The sequence below is a fragment of the Moschus berezovskii genome, chromosome 12 (genome assembly GCF_049115385.1).
Source record: "Moschus berezovskii isolate FMDL1 chromosome 12, NW_MosBer_1.0, whole genome shotgun sequence".
NCBI lineage: Eukaryota > Metazoa > Chordata > Mammalia > Artiodactyla > Moschidae > Moschus > Moschus berezovskii.
Genome location: NC_142471.1, coordinates 55,124,453 through 55,146,539, shown reverse-complemented (window position 1 = coordinate 55,146,539; position 22,087 = coordinate 55,124,453). Strand labels below are relative to the sequence as shown.

The window sequence follows — 22,087 nt, the reverse complement described above, 5'->3', positions numbered from 1 at the left end:
ATTTAAATTTATTAGTTAAGTAACTTATTTATGTTTTAGATAAGTAACTTTTAAATATGATACCAGGCTTCAGCTCATTCTTACCCTGGATTCCACAAATATTAGGTCTGAACGTGGTATAAAGAATGGCCAAGTAATGAAAAAGAAAACCATGACAGCGTTTGATGAGAGGGTTAGCACTTTCTTTGACAAAGATGGAAGAGGCCCCAGGCCTGACAGCACACATACAGTTAATGCCTTGCCATCTACTTTGTGGCATCTAACCGTGGTTTTTACATTATACCCTTTAAACTTATACATTGTTATATGTTCATCATATCTCAATTAACCTGAAAACAGAATAACATGACAACCTTTCTCTTTCCCATGAACTTAAATATGTTCCATTGTTTCCCCATCTGTTTGCCATGAAGTGATGAGACCAGATGCCATGATCTTAGTTTTCTGAATGTTGAGCTTTAAGCCAACTTTTTCACCTTTTTCACTTTTATCGAGAGGCTCTTTAGTTCTTCTTCACTTTCTGCCATAAGGATGGTGTCATCTGCATATCTGAGGTTATTGATATTTCTCCCAGCATCCTTGATTCCAGCTTGTGCTTCGTTCAGCCTGGCATTTCGCATAATGTACTCCACATATAAGTTAAATAGGCAGGGGGACAATATACAGCCTTGATGTACTCCTTTCCTGATTTGGAACCAGTCTGCTGTTCCATGTCCAGTTCTAACTGTTTTTTCATGACCAGCATACAGATTTCTCAGGAGGCAGGTAAGGTGGTCTGGTATTCCCACCTCTTTAAGAATTTTCAACAGTTTGTTGTGATCCACACAGTCAAAGGCTTTGGCGCGTTCAATAAAGCAGAAGTGACTTAGCAGCAGCAGCAGATGTTTTTCTGGAACTCTCTTGCTTTTTTGATGATCCAGTGGATTCTGGCAATTTGATCTCTGGTATCTCTGCCTTTTCTAAATCCAGCTTGAATATCTGTAAGTTCACATATCGTTGAAGCCTGGCCTGGAGAATTTTGAGCATGACTTTACTAGCGTGAGGTGAGTGCAATTGTGCAGTAGTTTGAACATTCTTTGGCATTGCCCTTCTTTGGGATTGGAATGAAAACTGACCTTTTCCTGACCTTGGCCACTGCTGAGTTTTCCAAATTTGCTGACATACTGAGTGCAGCACTTTCACAGAATCATCTTTTAGGATTTGCTCCAGTGGAACTCTATCACCTCCACTAGCTTTCTTCATAGTGATGCTTCCTAAGGCCCACTTGACTTCGCATTCCAGGTTGTCTGGCTCTAGGTGAGTGATCACACCATCGTGATTATCTGGGTCATGAGGATTTTCTTCATATAGTTTTTCTGTGTATTCTTGCCACCTCTTCTTAATATCTTCTGCTTCTGTTAGGTCCATACCATTTCTGTCCTGTATTGTGCCCATCTTTGCATGAAATGTTCCCTTGGTATCTTTAATTTTCTTGAAGAGATCTCTAGTCTTTCCCATTCTATTGTTTCCCTCTATTTCTTTGCACTGATCTTTTATTTTGGGGGGCTCCAAAGGAGATCCAACCAGTCCATTCTAAAGGAGATCAAACTGTCTCCAGCCTGGATGGAAGGACTTTTTTCAGAAGAAACTACACTACACCAGGATGAGAAGACGACGACATCAGAGGTAGACAGCTTGCCCAAGATGCTGGACCTGATTCGTATGATCATTTATAATGTTTTCTTGACTTCTTAGCCCTCTGCATATAAATCAAATGCTTTTCTACCATAGGCCTGATCCTATGCTAGTTTTAGAAATTAATCCAATTGTTGGGTTTGTAGACATATAAAAACTCATTCTGCTTATACAAAAACTCTGTTAGACTTGTGCCATCCTAATGTCCTTAAACCATGGCAACAGTCTGCTTCTAAATTGGAAAATTAAAAACAATAGCTGGAAATCAGAGTCAGGGCTATGGGAAATCCAAGATGGCTGCTTGGCTTTTCCCAGCTCCCTGACAAACCTCATTTTTTATTTGATGGGTTAAAGCCTCCCTAGCTACAGGGCCTCCATAATGAAAAATCATGGAATATTAAGTTTTGTAAATTGTTAAATTAAGTTTCTAGTTTTGTTAATGTCTAGTGTTTACTAAGACTCACTGCTGAGACAGTTCCTTGTTACATGATACTGCTAAAAGATTTAATTAAGTTATTAAAAAGGACACTCTAGGTTAGTTTCTAAGGCTTATCTCAGTAACCAATCTTCAGATAAAGGTCGGATGCTCCATAATGTACAACCAGGAGATTAACACCAGACTATAATCATTTAACGAATGAAGTCAGGTGACTTGGGGTATACCAGGCTTTATCTAATGAAAGTTCTTGACTTATAATTCTTATTTTACTAATAACGGCTAGCTATGGCTATATTATTTTCTATGTCACTTGTTTCACTGAGCCTGTGATATAATGCTGAACTGACAGTTCCATATGAGATCAATAATTGTAATAAGGTGACTCTGGGTATGGGAAAAAGCAACAAGAGGGAATATTTTCCTGGATCAGGAGGCTAGTAAGACAGTGGTCCAGAGACTTTTGCTACTTGCAAGGCCTGGTCCAATTTTAGCACACTGAGTGGCCCATCACTTCCCTAGACCTGGGAATGAGCCTTCCCAGCACCGTGGGACACAATGGCCATGAAATGGTGTCACATGGTCAGATATGTGGCTATGAAGGGACCTTGCTGACTGGAAGTTGGTACTTGCCAGCTGCCTCTACAAAGATTGCATCATGACCATTGCAAGCTGCTGACCTTCAACACCCCCTGAAAGAAGTTCAGCGTGAAAATCAGGAATGAGGCACTCTGTGCTCTGAAAAAAAAAAAAAAAAAAAAACTGGCAGAACAGGCCTTCAGATAGTTAGGTCTTTTCAGAAAAAGGTTTTATGAGTTCCAATTCTTGCATCTTCTCATACCTAGAAAAACACTGATGTCATTAATGATGAAATCTGCTTTGGCTTTAAAAAAAATTTTTTTTTTTTTTACAATTAAAAGTCAAAATAGAGTAGCTATGGTTCAGACATCCTGGGAAATAACTATTTCCCAGATATCCTGAAAAATGAGATTATGGGTGTGATTTCAGATTAGACGCTGTGACCTAATGTAGAACTTAATGCTCCTGTAATGCATTTTTGCTTCTGTATTTTGCTTGCTGCTCGTAAAACCAAAGTTACTCCATTTTAAGATAAGGTTTTTAAGTAAAGATTCCTAAAATTGTTAAATAAAATAAAAAGTTTAAAAAAAATAAAGGAGATCAATCCTGGGTGTTCATTGGAAGGACTGATGCTAAAGCTGAAACTCCAGTACTTTGGCCACCTCATGTGACGAGCTGACTCACTGGAAAAGACTCTGATGCTAGGAAGGATTGGGGGCAGGAGGAGAAGGGGACGACAGAGAATGAGATGGCTGGATGGCATCACCCACTTGAGGGATATGAGTTTGAGTGAACTCCGGGATTTGGTGATGGACAGGGAGGCCTGGCATGCTGTGATTCATGGGGTTGCAAAGAGTCGGACATGACTGAGCGACTGAACTGAACTGAACAATCACTGCAGATGGTGACTGCGGCCATGAAATTAAAAGACGCTTGCTCCTTGGAAGAGAAGCTATGACCAACATAGACAGCATATTAAAAAGCAAAGACATTACTTTGCCAACAAATGTCCATCTAGTCAAAGCTATGTTTTTTTTTCCAGTAGTCATGTATGGATGTGAGAGTTGGACTATTAAGAAAGCTGAGCGCTGAAGAATTGATGCTTTTGAACTGTGGTGTTGGAGAAGACTCTTGAGAGTCTGTTGGGCTGCAAGGAGATCAGTCCTGAATATTCATTGGAAGGACTGATGCTGAAGCTGAAACTCCACCTTATGTGAAGAACTGACTCACTGGAAAAGACCCTGATGCTGGGAAAGATTGAAGGCAGGAGGAGAAGGGGACGACAAAGGATGAGATGGTTGGATGGCATCATCAACTTATGGACATGAGTTTGTGTAAACTCCGGGAGTTGGTGATGGACAGGGAAGCCTGGCATGCTATAGTCCATGGGATCACAAAGAGTCAGACACGACTGAGCGACTGAACTGAACTGAACTAAATATGTTCCATATGACACTGCAATGCAATATATCACACCTGAGAGCAGGTGTCTCTCGTCAGTCATGAAGACAAACATTATGGAAGGTCTTACTCCTCAACCACATCATAGTCGTGCAACCATTCCCCTGATCAGATTCCAGACCTGCCTTTTGCACTGTCCAAAGATAGTGTGGCCAGCCTGTATTGTTAGCAGAAAAGAGAGAGGCAAGAAAAAGGGAGAGAAAGTTGATTAGTTTTTAACACCCAGCCAGAAGACATCAGGGTGGTGATGGTGCACCCTGGTTCAATTTCCTGTCATGGTCAGATGTTGGGGTTTACAATGACTTGCACTTCATAGCTCTTCAGGGAATGGGAGATTAGAGCCATCCATGGTTCTCAACATAGGGCGATTTTGCCTCTACCAGGGACATCAGACAATATCCGAAGACAGTTTTGATCATCACAGCTGGCGTGAGGAAGGGCGTGCTGTTGGGATCCAGTGTATAGAGGCCAGGAATGCTACTAAATATCCTATGTTGAACAGGACAGCCCCACAACAACAAACTACGCAGCCCTATGGTTAATAGTGCTGTGGCTGAGAAACCCTGAGTAGAGAAAGGGTTACTGCAAGGGATTTGGTTGTTTTTATGGTCCTCCTCTTAAATTCCATGCTCAGGAAAATGACTTAAGAATATTGTCAAATACCCATACATTTACTTTCTCCTCATTGCTTAAACTACAAATAAAATTTTGAGAGACCTCAAATCGTTGGTCATGCAGTAACTCATTCTGGACGCCAGGGGTCCACCCTACATTGTTCTATTAGTGAAGGCAATCCTGAACCTGTTTCATTCACCACCCAGCCTAAAAATATATATGGAGAGTGATGCTGAAGCCAAGCTTTTGGCATATCTTGGATCAGGAAGGACAAAGGGCATCTCTCTCAAAGGTGATCCCAGAACTGTGGTCCAGCTATTAGGAAGGGAGGTCCAGTGGCTCTGCCCCATTTCCAAGGACTTTCTGGCCCATGAGTCCCCACTTCTTTCCAAGCCTCCTACCAAAGGCAGGTGTAGGCCCACAGTAGAGTCTTCAGAACTGGACACACAGAGGGGTATGAGTAACAAGCTTTAAGGGAGTCTATGAAACAGTGAAAGCGGAGCTGGGCTCAGAGTCACAGACAGCAGGAATGTATAAAGGATAAGAGGAGGAGCCCAAGCACTCAGATGAGAACTAAGAAAGCTATGGTGAACAAGAGGGCAAGGTGAGGAAGAGGAGAAGGAAACAACCTGGAGAGGAAGAGGGGATGTGCACATAAGAAGGAAACGGACAGTCAGGGTGGGAAGGCGTAGCACAGTGAGGGGGCAGCAATGGAAGGAACAGTGTCCTAGGCTGGGGGACTAGCATATGCAAAAGTATGAGAGAGAGGCTACATGACCTCTGAATGAATGAAAGAATATTTTCAGTGGTGGCTGGAATGAGTAGTAAGGTGAGTTATATCTCTGTACGAGTTCCAAATAAAGCTTGAACAGTTGCTCCAGCTGAAGAATGGAGAAAGGATTTGAGGGGAGTAGGGCAAGACACATGGAGAAGGCAATGGCAAGCCACTCCAATACTCTTGCCTAGAAAATCCCATGGACAGAGGAGCCTGGTAGGCTGCAGTCCGTGGGGTCGCTAAGGGTCGGACACGACTGAGCGACTTCACTTTCACTTTTCACTTTCACACATTGGAGAAGGAAATGGCAGTCCACTCCATTCCTGGAGAATCCCAGGGAAGGAGGAGCCTGGTGGTCTTCCGTCTATGGAGTCACACAAAGTCGGACATGACTGAAGTGACTTAGCAGCAGCAGGGCAAGACACAGGGAAGAAATTCAGTGTCCTGGCCCAAGTTGGAATAGAAGAGAAGTGAACAACTTCAAGCAATACTTTGGAACCAGAACTGTTAGGACTGGTGATTGAATGGACAAGGGAGAAGAAAGAAGCAAGAATGACATCCAATGTGGTATATATGTACAATGGAATATTACTCAGTCATAAAAAATGAAATGATGCCATGTGCAGCAACATGGATCAACCTAGAGATTATTGTAGTGAGTGAAGTAAGAGAAAGACAAATATATCACTTATATGTGGAACTTTAAAAAAATGATACAAGTGAACTTACTTTTGAAACAGACTTATTGACATAGAAAGCAAACATGGTTACCAAAGGGGGAGGGATAATGTAGGATGTTGGGATTAATATATACACACCACTATATATAATATAGATCATCACAGGGACCTACTGTATAACACAGGGAACTCTACCCCATATTCTGTAATAAACTATATGGGAAAAGAATCTGAGAAAGGATGTGTGCGTGCGTGTATGTGTGTATATACACATATAACTGAATCACTTTGCTGTGCACCTGAAACTAACATAATATTATAAATCAACTATACTTCAACTTAAATAAAAATAATACTTTGAAAATAACACAGAAAATTAGGAATATATTTTTTCAGAATGCCAGAAGATGTACATTAAAAACAGAAAATTCATTATGGAAAACAAATGTTATTGATCTTATGTCTGAAAAAAGAAAAAGAAAACAAAGAATGACATCCAGGATTTGGACATGGACCACGGCTTGGATGGTGGAGCTGTTCATGGAACTGGGAGGGACACAGGCGGGGACCAGGCTGGGGTGGAGTTGCCCATGTTGAGTGTGAGGTGCTTGCAGGATATATCCTGGTGGAGCACCATGAGAAACAGCTCCGGATAATTATCTAATGCCATGGTTCTCAACCTTCACAGTACATTAGAATCACAAAGAGCTTCAAAACCCATGACATGCAGAACTGAGCCCAGGCCAATGAAATCAAAGTCTGTGAGAGAGGGCTCTGGTCATGGGTAATTTTTAAACAGGTGATGCTGTTGGGCAGACTAACGATAATGGTCTTCACTGCAGGGCTGCTGCTGCTGCTAAGTCACTTCAGTCGTGTCCGACTCTGTGTGACCCCATAGACGGAAGCCCACCAGGCTCCCCCGTCCCTGGGATGCTCCAGGCAAGAACACTGGAGTGGGTTGCCATTTCCTTCTCCAATGTGTGAAAGTGGAAAGTGAAAAGTGAAAGTGAAGTCGCTCAGTCGTGTCCGACCCTTAGCGACCCCACGGACTGCAGCCTACCAGGCTCCTCCATCCATGGGATTTTCTAGGCAATAGTACTGGAGTGGCTTGCCATTGCCTTCTCCGTCACTGCAGGGCTAAAGGATATAAAAATCTGCCCTCCTATCCTTCACTCTTGGTTTCTACTACATCACAAAAGAGGGATAATGATTCTTAGGTGCTTCACAGGAGCGTTGTGAGAAACAATTACCATTTGGAAAAGCCTTGAGAGCCACGGATAAAAGACAACAAGATTCCTTTAAGCATTACTTTTACAAGTTTCGCCTGCTTTTCCTCATGATCTCATCTGGGGTTCCGTAATAGTGAGAGGGAGGTTGGGAGCATTGGGATGGAAGGTCAAGGTAAACTGCAGTGAGGGGTTGTGTAACAGAGGCAGACGGTTTCCTTGGTGACTGACCACTTTCCATGCAAATATAACTCCCAGGGCCACACGGAAATAGAGAAGGCCTATGAATACTTTTGGAAGGAATTACTGTTGGAAAAGTTTGGCGTTCTGAAAATTTTTTTAAAAAGTGTTTAATTACTGTGAATTTCAAGGTGCTAAAAGATTTGCAGTGGGACTTCCCTGGTGGTCCAGTGGTTGAGAATCCACCCGCCAATGCAGGGGACATGGGTTCCATCCCCAGTCTGGGAAGATCCCACATGCTGCGGGGAAACTAAGTCCATGCAGTACCACTACCGAGCCCATGCACCTATAGCCCGGGCTCCGCAACAAGAGAAGCCATCGCAACGAGAAGCCGGTGCACTGCAGCTAGAGAGTAGCCCCCCAGTTCGCCGCAAACAGAGAAAGCTTGCAAGCTGAAGACCCAGTGCAGACAAAAATAAAGGTGAACAAAAAATTTTAAAAAGAACCTTAAAGGAAAAAAACAAAAATTAAAAATGTGCAACAAGGAGAGTTCCTTTCCCATAAACACACCTTCAACACTCAAAAGTGTAGCTTATACAGGGGGACTGGTTCTCTCTCTCAGGTTATCCATGGCCCATTTCTCATCATGAGCTCACTGGGAATGTTGACAGAGTCCCTCTAATGATCTAATGGTACTGAGTCACTGACTAGATTGTCAAGGCCATGAATCACACCACCACTCTCCCAGCATCTAAGAAATTCTGACCTCCAACTGCCAACAGCTGATGCAAGACAAGATAAAAAGAAGTAACTGCTTAAGAAAGTCTTTGGATTTTTTTTCTTTTAAGTGCTAACGATGTGTATGTGAATGTTAGGCCCCCAGAGTGAAAGTATCTGAACTGGCATGAAGCAAGATCACTGCTCTTTAGGTCACTGAGTACTGGTAAGATCCTAAACCTATAGGGCTATGATCAGAGAAGGGACGAAATAAAGGCATAAGTAAGGCTTGGAACATAACTCCTCAAATAGCTGTTGTCCAGTCATTTTAAGGACTGTCTGCCAACCTCTTGGAGAGAAAATGTTCAGATGGCTCTGAGCCTATCAGCAGGGTGAACAGTTGTGTCCAATAAATGAAAAGCTGCTTTGCTCACCCACTGACCTCTGGGTTCCACCAGGGGCCTTGAAAAAGCTCTCTCTACCTTGTAACAGTTCACAACCAAAAAAAAAAAAAAGTTTGTCTAACAGATTTGGACAGGTTTTTTCATACATCCATCGTGTGCAGTCACAGGACTGGAAGACATCTCAGATCTCGAAGTTATTCTGAATCTGGTCTGCTCCTTTTATAAATGAAGAAACAGAGGACCAGAGAGAGGACTGCCTTGTTTAATCACAAGGCTTTCTAGAGTCCCCTGGGTTTCAAATGGTTCTTTATTCCTGTGAACTTTCTGAAATCACTAGTATGTCTCTTTTCTTATTTCAGCTCTAATCTTGGATGAAGGATGGCTTTTGCATTCAATTTCACATATTTTTCTTTATGGAAAATGAACCACATCCAGCAATTCCACTCCTTGCCACCCCACCCCATCACTGCCAACAGTTAGAAGCTGTAAAGGAATCTGAAAACTTTTAGTCTATTTTGCCTTTAGGCAGATTGAGTCCAAAACAATCCTAATCAGATGAACACATTTTTCAATCTTAAAAATATCCACTGGTGAAAATGTGGCATTTTCCCTCTGGAAACTGCCGCTATTTGTGCTTTTGTTTACTGAAAGAATGTCACTGACCACCACTCTCCTCCCCCACAATGGCCACAGAGCAGGAACTCCAAGTCTCTTTCCAGAGTTCAGTTCGATCCAGTCTGTATGAAGAAATTGACTTCCCTTGTGAATTTCAAGATAAACAGGGCTGCAAGCTCTGACTGTGGTTTTTTGCATAGCACAGCTATGATTTTGGTCCTCTCCTCAGGATGCTAGACAAAATTATCCCTCCAGTCCACTTGTTCCCCATTTAGCTGAGGGGACCAGCCATCACAAGAGACCATTCAGACCAACCCTCAAACAGAAAGTCATTTCTTTTCCCTAACAAAAACTATCTCCCCAGGCAAAGCTTGCAAGACCTCGTTAGAAACACATTTTTTCATCTCACCCCAGTTGTTCTAAGTCCTTCATGAAGGAATTAAAAAGAACTTTTTTTTTTTTACCCTAAGTTGAAAGAAAGCCCTTCTGAAGGTTTTGCCACTTACTTTGATATAGGGGTGTTTTGCACACGTTGTGCCCCACACATGGGAACAACGCTCCTCTTTTCTATGTTCGTAGAATTCAGGATCTTGTAAGATAGCCACCCTCCGTCCTCCGTGTGTCAAGACAAACTCACTGCAGCCTTCCAGCCGTGTCTTATCATCCGCAGAGATGGGCAGTACTATAGGGATGCTCATGTTGATCACTCCATCTGTGGAAAGAGCCATGTGATGTGTGAACGCGGGGTACGAGGCATGTGCTCCTTTAAAGGGGACTTCCATGTGTGCCATTTCCTGAAAAAGGCATCAAGACCCTACTCTAACATAGCTGTGCTGCTGCACTAGTTTTTCTAGCATCTGTGATCAATCCTTTGAGAAGAGGCTTCTCAAAGCAAGAGATGGAGAGTTTGTGAAAAGTGGGGTGTTTCAAATTGTGGAGATGGCTTCAGTAAGTGACTTGGAGGCCCAGGAGGGATTGTCCCCCTTCTGAGCTCCCTTTGGAAAGTTCCATCCTGACTTCCACACACTAGGGAGCTTAGTCTTTAAAAATCCAATTAGACCAAATAAAGGCAATGCCTGGTGTCTCTGTGAATCCTGCACCTTCAGATTAAACCACCTTGCAGATAGCAAGCCTTATACAGGATCCATCTTTGGTTGAATCGTGGATGAGGAATCCACAGATACAGAGGCTGTCGGCTGGAGCATCCCCAAAGTTTGGTATATACACTGGATCCTGGAACCAACCCCCTGAAGATGGGAAGTGAGGACTGTGATTCCTTAATGAAGCCAGAGAACATAAGAGAGATTACACAGCTGTTTCCCTCCTTTTGTATGGTGCCCCAACTCTCCAGCAAGTATGTCAGACTTTCTGTTGTCCTTACAGTGAGAAAGTGGGGGCACAGAATTAAGGGTGTAACACTAAAGAATATTTGGGCAATTTGGGGGCTGTTGCCAAGTTCAAGACTCAGAAGGGAATGAAAGAAAGGTGAGTAAAGAAAACATTCAACTTGTTACCAATTTAAGCTTGACTGCTCTCTGCTCCTCAAACTAGTCTATGAGAAATGAGTTGTTGGGGCAAGGAATAGCAACTTTATTTGGGAAGTCAGCAGACCAGGAAGTCGGTAGACTCGTGTGCGAGAGAACCATCTTTCCTGAATCCAGGCTTTTTATACCCAAAGGGGAGGTCATTAAGTCAAACATTTCCTAATTCCAGTCAGACTCCCGAGGAGATGTGTTAATATCTTCCTCACTGCAGCCATCCTCAGGTGGGCCTAATCAGGATGTTTCCTGTGAGCTAAACAAAGGTATTTTAGCTAAACAAAATATTTCATGTGAGCCAGGGTTCCCAGAGATGGGGCATTATGTATAATGTAAGCTTATGGGCAACATCCCATTATTGATTAACTTGTAAAAAAAAAGCAATAGATATATCTATGGAATTTAGAAAGATGGTAATGATGACCCTATATGCGAGACAGCAAAAGAGACACAGATGTATAGAACAGTCTTTTGGACTCTGTGGGAGAGGGCGAGGGTGGGATGATCTGAGAGGATAGCATTGAAACATGTATATTATCGTATGTGAAACAGATTGCCAGTCCAGGTTCAATGCATGAGACAGGGTGCTCAGGGCTGGTGCACTGGGATGACCCAGAAGGATGGGATGGGGAGGGAGGTGGGAGGGGGGTTCAGGATGGGGAACACATGTAAACCCATGGCTGATTCATATCAGTGTATGGCAAAAACCACTACAATATTGTAATTAGCCTCCAACTAAAACAAATAAATTTTTTAGAAAAAGCAACAGAATACAAAAGTTAAACAAACAGATCAAATATGGAGATAACATTACAAACTCATAAATTCAAAACAGGAAACAAATACTGTTACTTATGGAATGGAGGCAATGTACCATAGATTAATGAAGTCTTGTAAATCTACCTGTCAAAATCCAACTTTGGACCATCTCTGATAAAGGTCTGATGTCTGAAATTTAAAATACTCTCTAAAAGTTACTAGGACATAAGGAATGTCACCAGATATAGACGGTAACTTCCAGCAATAAAGAAATTCTGTCCATCATAAAATCCTGCAATCTGCTCTGGTAGCCTTCTAAACAAGGAAGATAACTGTGCACAGAAAGTAATGATTTTTGTCACTCAAACAACTCCTCAGTTTCAAAGTTCAGACAGTAAAAGTAGTCCGAGCAAGCCCTCTACAGAGAGCACTAAACTCAAAGCCAAGTAATCTCCTGTTTACTGCCTGTGTCACTCACCTTCTCTGCGCTCAGTTTCTCCTCTTGGAAAACAGTATCATAAATAATATGTACATCCCTGGGTTACCGGGAAGAGCCATAGTGTAAAGCACTCTATTAATTTATGATGAAAGATCATTAAGCCCACCGCACAGTATAGTTGATAAAAAGAGGAGGCCTGCAAAGAAACACACCTTCGAGGATGCTGATGATCTCATTAGAAATCATGCTTTCTGTGGAGCATGGATTACTGACCACACTGCTTATGAAGAGTAGCTTGACTAAAATAAAACAAGATGCAAAGCAAAAGGTTGGCAGGATGCTGGAGGAAGCCCAGCTTTGCCCGCAACATGCTTGCAGAGCTGCCTTCCATCAATGATTTCTGGGTTGAATTTCAAAGAATGCTCCGCTCTTCTGTTGCCATTGCCTCATCTGGCCTACTAGATTCCAGCCCGGAGTAGCCTCTGATCCACCTTCATCTTGGCCTTGATTGAAAATCCCAACTGAAGATACAGCAGTCCCTGATAGGTTGTCAAGACAGCTAATCTGTGGGATGTTGTGGAAGGGAGTTCTACCAAGGAAAAATGCCAACTGATCTCATACACCTGTAGCTACAACTCCACACAGGTAAAAAATTCACTGTCGTTTCCCTATCTTAATCAACTTTTCCATTGATAATACATAAAATTATCCTACCATTTAACTCTGTGCTGAAATATCCTCTACAGCTTTAGACATTGACTTGGGCTTTCAGCCCTTTTCCATTATGTGCTTCAACACTGGTGGGAACCACCTTGATTATTTTACTGTGGTATAACTCACTGTGAAAAAGAATATCGTGGTTTTTTTAGCTATAGTTAGTCCAGCACTTACTTCATGTTTAATTGAATAATTTTGCTTTTGCTTTAAATAACTGTCAAGCCTCTTGTTTTAACATTGCAGATGTGCTTTATCATTTGTTTGGGACTGTTTCTAGGCAAAAACTAAAAAACTTTTTATTGACTAATCTTTTTTCAAGGAAAACAATAATGATGAAAATAATACTTAAGATAAATTATATCTTCAGAATTTTACCTTTTTCTTCTGGTACAGCACTGACATTTATAATCACAGTGGGTATGTATTTACACCCAGTTTTATAACTATCAATCATCATAGCTTGAAATTAAATTCATGCATAATCACTTATCACAAGCAAATGAAATACAATCATCCACAATCCAACCAGGTGCATCCACTTTAAATTGCATCTAAAATTGACTTATCTTTCATCAATTAAAAATGTTTTATAAATGCAATGGGGAAAAAATTCCAGATTTGTGAAACTAAATGAGGACAAACACTCAGTAGAAGTAATTAGCAGAAAGGATAACAAATTTTTAAAATATCAAGAACAAAATACGCAATAAAAATTTAGAAACAACTTTACTTTTGTCAACTAAATACATTACAAACAACAGCTGCATCTGATCCAGAAATTTTTCTGTTACTTAGACTCCTATCAATAGAAGGCAGTATTATTCTCTTATAACTGGTTGGATCATGAACTGTTAGCAATTCCAACTGTTTCATTTAGATTTTTTTTTTTAAGTTATGTCCTTACCATTTCTAGTTAATATAACACATCTAATTATAATAATTTAACTACTTGGGAAGTTAAAGTACATACCAGGAAGGAACATGCCTAGAGAAATACAAACATAGTTAAGAAAAATATTGTTTTCAACTTTCCATCAAAATAATAGTAAAGCAACAATGTCAAAGAATAAATTCCTATTATGAAATTTTATACATATAACATACAAATTACTGAGATTTTTGCTATAGCCGTTTCTAAAAATAGAGAATATAAGAAGCAAAAAGCTGGAGAAAACAGAATTTGTATTGAATACTGTCCAATACAATCCAAAAGTATTGTTTAAATGATTACGTTTTTAAATAATCATATGTCAAAACCCCTCCAATTCAGCAAGAAGTTGCCTCTTATAAATAAGTGATGTTATAACTACCATCACCCTTTGGGAGGTGTGGAGGCAAGCTGCTCTAGAACATCTTAGAATTCCAGATGTTTGGAGGACATGAATGTATGCCCAGTAGAAAAAGTGCAGATATAGAACCAGGATAACTTGAATTTGAATCCAGACTTCAAGTGAGTTATTTAAACTTCCCAATACTATTCCCTCGTATGGACAAAACACCTTCACAGTGGCGTTAATCCAGATGTGATTATAATCCAGATGTAATCCAGATGTGCTGTCCAATGTCAAGCACCAGGGTCAGAACACCTTATGTGCTGAATAAATGCTGGCAATATGAAGGAAAGCTCTCAAGCCCTGCCTTAGAAAGTCAAAGTCACATAAGACTTGCCATTAAATGATCAGGTCACACAAGGCTGCCATATCTTAACCCTCCTTGGATGCCACCAGTCAAGAATACAAGCTTAAGGTTCCATTTGTAAATTTAGGTGTGACATTTATCATTGGAGATCTGTGACAACCTTGAAACTATATATAATAAAGTGATAATAATACACTGATATGAAAATAGATCCTTGAGTAATATAAGGAGTAACTCATATAATCATCAAAAACATAATGATTTTTTATTTTGCTTTTGGACTGAGTACACTGAACTAATTTTTTTATACTGAACTAATTTTTTTGAACTATAGGAGAATTGTGAACATTTGAGAAAATTAAAACCAAACAATAGTTTTGGGAGACAGTCAGAATAGAAGCCTTACTTACCGACTGTTAGGTCATCAAGATGTGCAATTGTTTAATGGTGGATGAAAATGGCCATGTCTGCGACTACAAACGTTATTTCAAATTTTCAATGGTGGTGACTCCAACTTCCATAAACCGATTAAAATGAAATGATATCCATATAATAATATCTTGCCCAACCTTCTGATATAGAGATACATCATTTTTGAAATTTAACCCTGCCTACTCAGTCCAATCTAAAGGAGATCAGTCCTGGGTGTTCACTGGAAGGACTGATGCTGAAGCTGAAACTCCAATACTTTGGTCACCTCATGTGAAGAGTTGACTCACTGGAAAAGTCTGAGGCTAGGAGGGATTGGGGGTGGGAGGAGACGGGGACGACAGAGAATGAGATGGCTGGATGGCATCACCGACTCGATGGACATGAGTGTGAGTGAACTCCGGGAGTTGGTGATGGACAGGGAGGCCTGGCATGCTGTGATTCATGGGGTCGCAAAGAGTCGGATACGACTGAGCGACTCAACTGAACTGAACTGAACTCAGTCCAATGGCTTCCTTGGTGGCTCAGATGGTAAAGTGTCTGCCTGCAACGTGAGAGACCTGGGTTCGACCCCTGGGTTGGGAAGATCCCCTGGAGAAGGAAGGAGCCTGGTAGGCTACAGTCCATGGGATGGCAAAGAGTCGGACATGACTGAATGACTTCACGTTTCACTCAGTTCAAAATCCATCGAGCCAAGCTCTTTCATGAGACTAACATGGTATGGTAGAGGACAGAGTGTCTCAACTGCCTTATGCTATTAGTAAATGCCCCCAGGGCTGCTGATGGGTAGGAGAAAGGCTGAGCCCATCCCTTCTACAGGAACAGTCCCATTTTCATCTGTTCTATACGTGGCCTCAGATTTCACTGAAACAGCTATGACTTAAAAAAACAAAAAGCTTGACAACCACTAATGGGGTTGGAAAACCCCCCACAGAGTTCAGAAGATGAACTGCACTGCCTGTCCCAGCAAGCTCATATCTGTCTTCATTATCTATCTCCAGTAGCTAGAACAAAACCTGACATCTAAGGACACTCAATGAATATTTGTTGGCCAGCTGATGAATGTCTTATCTGTGCTACTTCCAAACGGATGTGACTAGAGATAAGCCTCTTAGTCTGTTCAAGACTTTCATGTCCTTTTAATTGTACATGGGGGTGGCGGGGAGCTGTAAATATATGGAAAATATTTTATGAAATATAATATATGGAATATATTGGACGAGGTATCCTTTTAAATGCTCAACATCCCAATGAGAAGGTTAAGTCTTTTAAGTCCCAATGAGGTAGGTACTTTTATTAACATCCCCATTTTACAGATGAGAAAACTGAGGCCCAGAGTGTTTAAGTAATGTGCTCCAACTTCATAGCTAATCACTGGCAAATGAACCCAGAGTCGGGCTCCATGGCTCATTCTTATCCACTATGATATTCTGCCTCTACTTAGGCAGAGGTGGGCTACCTATTATATCCCTGGTAACTATTTTTATTAATTATATAGGAATTAAGGAGACTTCTGGAGAGTATGGGAAGGTTTGAAGCCTAAATACCGCCGGGGTTGCTTTATGTCTCATTCCCTGGGCACAAGCCTAGAACACAAACATCTTTCAAAAGAAAGAACACCTGATTTTTCTTCCTAAAAGGTTTGAAGCCCTGTTCAGGATTATAAATTCAGTGTGCATCTATCACCATCCCTTCCCCACGTATCAATAATACCCCAAGATCTTGAAATAGATAAGTGCTAGCTGATAAGGTCAAGACAGTTCTAGGAAGGAAACGATCATAGAAGGATCCGGAAGTGTTCTGAATAACATCCTTCCAACCTCGACAAGAGCAGTTCTCTAAAAGCCATTCAGCTTCTGCCCAGAAAGCTGCCTTAAAATCCCCTACTAGAATTTAGTGGATGAAGTCATCCTAATATATTTCTTGTATGGACATGAATAGCCACACTTTATGCTCCAAGGAAGGCAGCTGCTGCAGTAACGTTTGCTGGAGGATGGGAGGCATCCTACAAGTCAGCAGTGATGTGGAGTTCACCCTGGCTCCCCCAGGATGGTCCAGACAGCTGGCAATGGTGCTTCTCACTGTCCACTGTCTTCTGATATCAGGGCCATGAAAGGGCAAGTGGAGGTGAAACAGACTTAACCTTCTCTTGACTGGGTGGAAGTTAAACCTTCACTTTTTGGTTTCTTAGCTTTGGGTAATCAATAATCCTTTGAGGATAACCAAAAAAAAAAAAAATCCTAAAAATGGAAACTTATACATAACTGGACACATAATAAATACATATTTTCACAATATGTTTTACAAACCAGTGATTAGCATTTCTTGTTCCTGTGAAGACTTCTGAGAAATATTTTTCTAATAATAAATAGTAAGAAACAAACAGAAACCCATACCATCTAGCAGGGTGCCAAAGTGTAAAACCTGCAAGTACTCCTTTTCTCTCATAAAACCTTTGAGTGGAGTGGCCCAGCCTTCACTCAAAACTTGGACCCACTGAAGATCCAGCTGCAAAACAAAAAAAGCAGTCCATGAGCTCTGTGTTCCAGCCATCCGGCCCCAGGGCAGTCCGTTCTTATTCAGTTGAGAAGAGAATGAAGGCAGAACATTTTATGTTTTAAGCGTTCCCAAATGTAATGCTGTCCCATGATCTAGGGGCTGGAAAAGTGTGAGTCTAGAACCTTCTATTGGGAGCGTGCCAAAAGGATTCCAAATTGGGATGATTTCTTTGAGCACTTTGGGCTGTATCTATTCTTACAATCTGCGACTGTGTTGAAGATTCAGTGTACATTCTTTATTCCATAATAATTATGGTTTGGCTACATTGTTTTCACCAATATGCTAGCTATTTGATTGAACTGGGCAAACCATTGACTCTAAGATAAATGTCCAAACTTCTTAGCATGATACTAGCTCTGGCCCTAGGGGCTTCTGTAGGAATGTTCACCTGCCACCATTCCCCACCCAGGAGCCTAGTCACCAACAGTGCCAGGCCATGTGTAGTCTGAACACACACATGGTTTCAAGCCCATGCCCCCCTTTACCTGAAAACCCTATTCATCATTTAAAAATCCATCTCAAAATATAAAACCCAGCTTGTGGACCATTGCTTTGAAATTTTCCCTGTCATCCCTAGGATCAAAAGAATTAATCATTAGACTCTCTGAAGTTCCTCTGTACCTTGCAGACCATTCTATTATTGGAACTCAAATTCCACAATTATAATTATGTGTTTCTCATCTATCTGCCTGAAGCATTGGAGGACTCAAAATTTATTGTGTAGAGTCAAGGAGCTCTGTTTATAAATTTGTCATGACTTACTACAGCCTGGGGTGTTCATGAGCTGAAGCACGTTCCCAATGTACCCTGACTCATAAAAATGTCCAGGGTTTTAATGGATACCAAGAGGTTACCAACGAAGACTTGATCACCTTGTATGAACCAATTAACCCTAACCTACAGAGTGTGCATGCTAAGTTGCTTCAGTCATATCCAACTCTTTGCAACCCTATGGAATGTAGCCCACCAGGCTTCTTTGTCCATGGGATTCTCCAGGCAAGAATACTGAGGCGGGTTGCCATTTCCTCTTCCAGGGGATCTTCCCAACCCAAGGATCAAACCCACATCCCTTCTGTCTCCTGCACTGGCAGGCGGGTTCTTTAAGGTGGGTTCTTTACCTCTATCACCGGGAAGCCCTAAAGAAGCCAAGGTATTTGCAGGGCTGTTTGCTGGGATTGCATCTTAACATCACCCAGATGGTAAATCCATGTAACTAAAACTCCCTCTAAGACTGGACTCTCCCTGATAAAGGAAAAGTGGGATGTGCAATGTAGAAAAAAGATCAAGGTATTCATATCACTTTAGATTAGGGTTGCTTTTTGTTTTAGTAAAATTCCTTCTCAGTGGTCCAAGAAACACTTATATTCTAGACAAACTATTTTCTTGGCAACTGTCAACAAATAATTACTGCCCATTGCTTCCCATGTGATGCTAGTGGTAAAGAACTCACCTTCTAATTCAGGAGACACAAGAGACACTGGTTCAATCCCTGGGTCAGAAAGATTCCCCAGGAGTGAAAAATGGCAACTCACTCCAGTATTCTTGCCTGGAGAATCCCATGGACAGAGGAGCCTGGCGGGCTACAGTCCAGAGGGTCACAAAGAGTTGGACACGACTGAAGCAACTTAGCACAAAATGCCTGTATGTTGGCATAACTGAAAGTATAACAACTATATAAAACTGTCCTCTGCAAGTACAGAAGTTATCTTCCTGAACATACAATTGATCAGCTGCTTTGTAGCAACTCTTGGTGAGAGATATTCTTAGAAAAGCAGTAAAAAAAAAAAAAAAGTTGGTGAAAGCAACTGTTTTTCTTTATAGGAATTGAATTTTCCTTATGCAAACCTACCTTATTGTTGAGAGTAACTGTAAATGGATTATAATAACTGATATGAAGCCAAATTTTCTGTCAGCCAGTTTGCATCCTCTTACCTTGGTAATTGATAACGAAGGGAGTGCTTCGGCCTCAGCTCGGACTTGGTCGAGTTTGTTTTCTGGCACAAAGAGTTCGTGGATGCCTTTGATTACAGTGTGGGGTACAATGTTCTGAAAGGAAGCAGACTTGGTAACCATTTGGAATGAAAACTATATAAAGGACACTTCAGTAAATAGATGATCTCTCATGACTTTGTAAAATTATTATTATTATTAAGTTCAGTCCACTCACCTGCTCCTGTAGAAGCTCTACCACCTGCTGCATACAGTCACTCACAGAGGACACATTGGTTTTAAGCACAAGCTCAGGAGTTTCAGGTTTTTCATAATCAGAATCAATACCCGTAAACCCTGCAAAGCAGAAGGCTGAAAGTAACATCTGCACCAACAGAACAATGTTTTGACTCAATAAGACACAGCACATGTTGGAATAAATGTTTTCAACCATTGTACTCATATTAAAACAGAAAAGGTCAAACAGCCTTCCTTGACCTCCAGTCATAGGTAAGAACATTTACACCTGTGTTTTCAATAAAACCTGAGTCCAAGTCCTCTGCAGTTCATTAGAATGGAAAAGGAAGACAAGAGGGAGGAAAACTCTGAAAAATTCCTCCTACACACACAGTCACATACATACATCTGTTTTAGTTCTCTGAACTTGATTGCTTATGGCTGGGGTGACAGTTCTTGAGAAATACAAGCCCACATTTTCATAAGCCCATGGAGACATTGAAGATATTATGGTTTGATAAAAAGTTGTGTGTGCTTTATGTAGTTTTGAAAAACAGTCTTTGAATCCTCAGACAGATTTCTGGGGACAGACATACGAATTGGTGGCATAAGTAAGTGCCAAAAGGGCGACTGAGCTGGCCATCTTACCTTTGATCTCCCCAGCTCGGGCCCGTTTGTAGAGGCCTTTTACGTCTCTCCTTTCACAAATGTTTAGAGGCGCATCTACAAATACCTCAAAGAACGGCAGTCCTGCTGATTCATGGATTTTGCGGGCGTTCTCACGATCCTGGGGAAAAAATTACGTTTAAGAATGTGAGAAAAAGGACTTCCCTGGTGTTCCAAAGGCTACGAATTCGCATTCCAATGCAGGGGACACAGGTTTGACCCCTGGCTGGGGAACTAAGATCCCATATGCTGCAACTACTAAGTGCCACAACTAGAGAATTCCACATGCTACAACAAAGATACCGTAGGCAACAACTAAGACATGACGTAGCCAAATAAATGAATATTGAAAAAAGAAAGTAAGTGGAGGTTTCACAATGAACTTCATCACAAACACTGTACTCTGGTCTTCCATGGCCTTAAGATAACCCTAGGGTTTGAGCTCTGCATAGGCAGCAGGAAATTCGCCCTTTAGAGAAGTTTCACTCTAGTAAACAACTCTCCCAAGGACTTTAAAAAGAAAAAAAAGAAATAAAAAAACCACAGAAAAGAATCCCAACTAAAAGACAGGGCTGGCAACATGACAGTATTTCATTTGAAGGATGTGTTCAAAGCCATTGTATTTTATTTGTAGCTCATAGCAATTCTGTGCTTTAAAACAAGAGGAGTGACACTCCACCTCGTTGATTTCAACATTAAACACAGAAAACGTGATGCCTTGTCAATGAACTGCTGTTTTCTTTAGTCAGGCAAGCCCTCTGACTTTTCGGAGAAATAAAAATTACTGAGCTTTAGGAGTGTTCTTGTTTAACTTTTTCTTCCTTTCAACTCTGGCCAAGTGTACTTACCATTGTGAAAGTGGAAGGGTTTACGTCAACTGGTGCTCTGGCATCTGGAAATGAAGGGACTCTCTTTATGTAACCAATATTAAAGAGAGGAAATGAGGGAGCACGTGAGCGGTGAGGGAAGGTGGGGGAAACAAAATATGACATTGCTCTGGTGGTTGTTCCCCTCCACCAGCTCCTCATCCTGGCAGTTGGAGAGCTCTGGCGCTGTGTGTGGGAATCGTACATGTTGCCAAGTCATTTTACCTTTGCAAAAGGAGAAATGAAGCTGGTAATGCAGATCAGACCAGCGTCGGCAAACAGCTTGGCCACCTCTGCAATCCGGCGGATATTTTCTTCTCTGTCCCAAGGAGAGAAGCCAAGGTTTTTGTTGAGGCCATGACGGACATTGTCACCATCAAGGGAGTAGCAAGGGATGGCATGGGAGACGAGATATTCTTCCAGAGCAAAACTGATTGTTGTTTTTCCAGCACCAGAGAGACCTGTTGAGAACAGTCAAGAAAAGACTGGAGATGTCTGTGTTTAAGATGATAAATTGTGATTGATTCTAAGTTTTACCTAATTCAAGAGTAATTAAAACCCTCATGACAGTCATTTGATTGACCTCAAATCCAAACCATTCAAATCTAGAAAAAGTGAAATTTACTGAAAGTTAAATACTAGCATTTCTTTCAAATCTTGAAATAACTATTTGTCCTTTATTAGGATTATAGCCTTTCAAAGCAGAAGAGGTTTGTCAATAAGGAGACCTTGGCAGGCTCCATACAGTCCCCAGGGGTTGTGCTTTTGAGACAGGCTGGAACCTGGGACCCTTTATTAGAGTGCTTGCACCTGAACAAAGGTCTCCTGGAGCAACAGATACAAAGAAACTATAAGGGACTCAAAATAAAATTACACCCTGGCATAGTTGGAACAAATTATAAACAAAAAGATACAAAACCCCCACAAACCAAGTGTCATTTCTGAGGT

At 41.3% G+C, this 22,087-nt stretch overlaps 1 protein-coding gene and 1 pseudogene across 1 annotated transcript in view; one reads left to right on the top strand and one right to left on the bottom strand.

Annotated features, from left to right (window-relative positions):
• PAPSS2 (3'-phosphoadenosine 5'-phosphosulfate synthase 2) overlaps positions 1–22,087 on the bottom strand; it is an 89,672-nt gene that overhangs the window by 8,867 nt on the left and 58,718 nt on the right. The window contains exons 3-8 of the mRNA XM_055425156.2: positions 21,365–21,600; positions 20,256–20,394; positions 19,609–19,727; positions 19,374–19,487; positions 17,279–17,390; positions 9,869–10,074 (exon numbers count right to left, since the gene is read on the bottom strand). Coding sequence (XP_055281131.1) covers positions 9,869–10,074; positions 17,279–17,390; positions 19,374–19,487; positions 19,609–19,727; positions 20,256–20,394; positions 21,365–21,600 — 926 coding nt within the window. The remainder of the gene's footprint in view (positions 1–9,868; positions 10,075–17,278; positions 17,391–19,373; positions 19,488–19,608; positions 19,728–20,255; positions 20,395–21,364; positions 21,601–22,087) is intronic.
• Positions 158–275, top strand: LOC129556060 (U6atac minor spliceosomal RNA; annotated as a pseudogene).